Source organism: Fulmarus glacialis, unplaced genomic scaffold (assembly GCF_000690835.1).
Source record: "Fulmarus glacialis isolate BGI_N327 unplaced genomic scaffold, ASM69083v1 scaffold7113, whole genome shotgun sequence".
Classification (NCBI taxonomy): domain Eukaryota; kingdom Metazoa; phylum Chordata; class Aves; order Procellariiformes; family Procellariidae; genus Fulmarus; species Fulmarus glacialis.
This window is the reverse complement of record NW_009200938.1, coordinates 3,506-3,720: the sequence shown is the minus strand read 5'-3', so window position 1 is coordinate 3,720 and position 215 is coordinate 3,506. Positions and strand designations below refer to the sequence as shown.

At 65.1% G+C, this 215-nt stretch overlaps 1 protein-coding gene across 1 annotated transcript in view; it reads left to right on the top strand.

The window, feature by feature from the left end:
- Positions 1-8: 8 nt before the first annotated feature.
- The window catches only part of LOC104073831 (protein B4), a gene marked incomplete at its 5' end in the record, with an annotated part of 1,042 nt that continues 835 nt past the window's right edge, over positions 9-215 (top strand). Inside the window, one exon of the mRNA XM_009573756.1 lies at positions 9-207. Within this exon, the coding sequence (XP_009572051.1) occupies positions 9-207 (199 nt within the window). The remainder of the gene's footprint in view (positions 208-215) is intronic.

Sequence of the window (215 nt, the reverse complement as noted above, 5' to 3'; positions counted from 1 at the left end):
CTCCCCCCCCCACCCTGCATATGGTCATCGAGGCACTGCAGGCCCAGGATGAGAGGAAGGGCACCTCCGTCATTGCCATCAAGCGGTTCATCCTGGCTAAGTACCCTGCTGTGGACCCCGTCCGCCTCAAGTACCTGCTGAAGCAGGCGCTGAGCAAGGGGCTGAGCCGTGGGGACCTGGTGCTGCCACACAACGCCTCTGCCGTGGGCGCCACC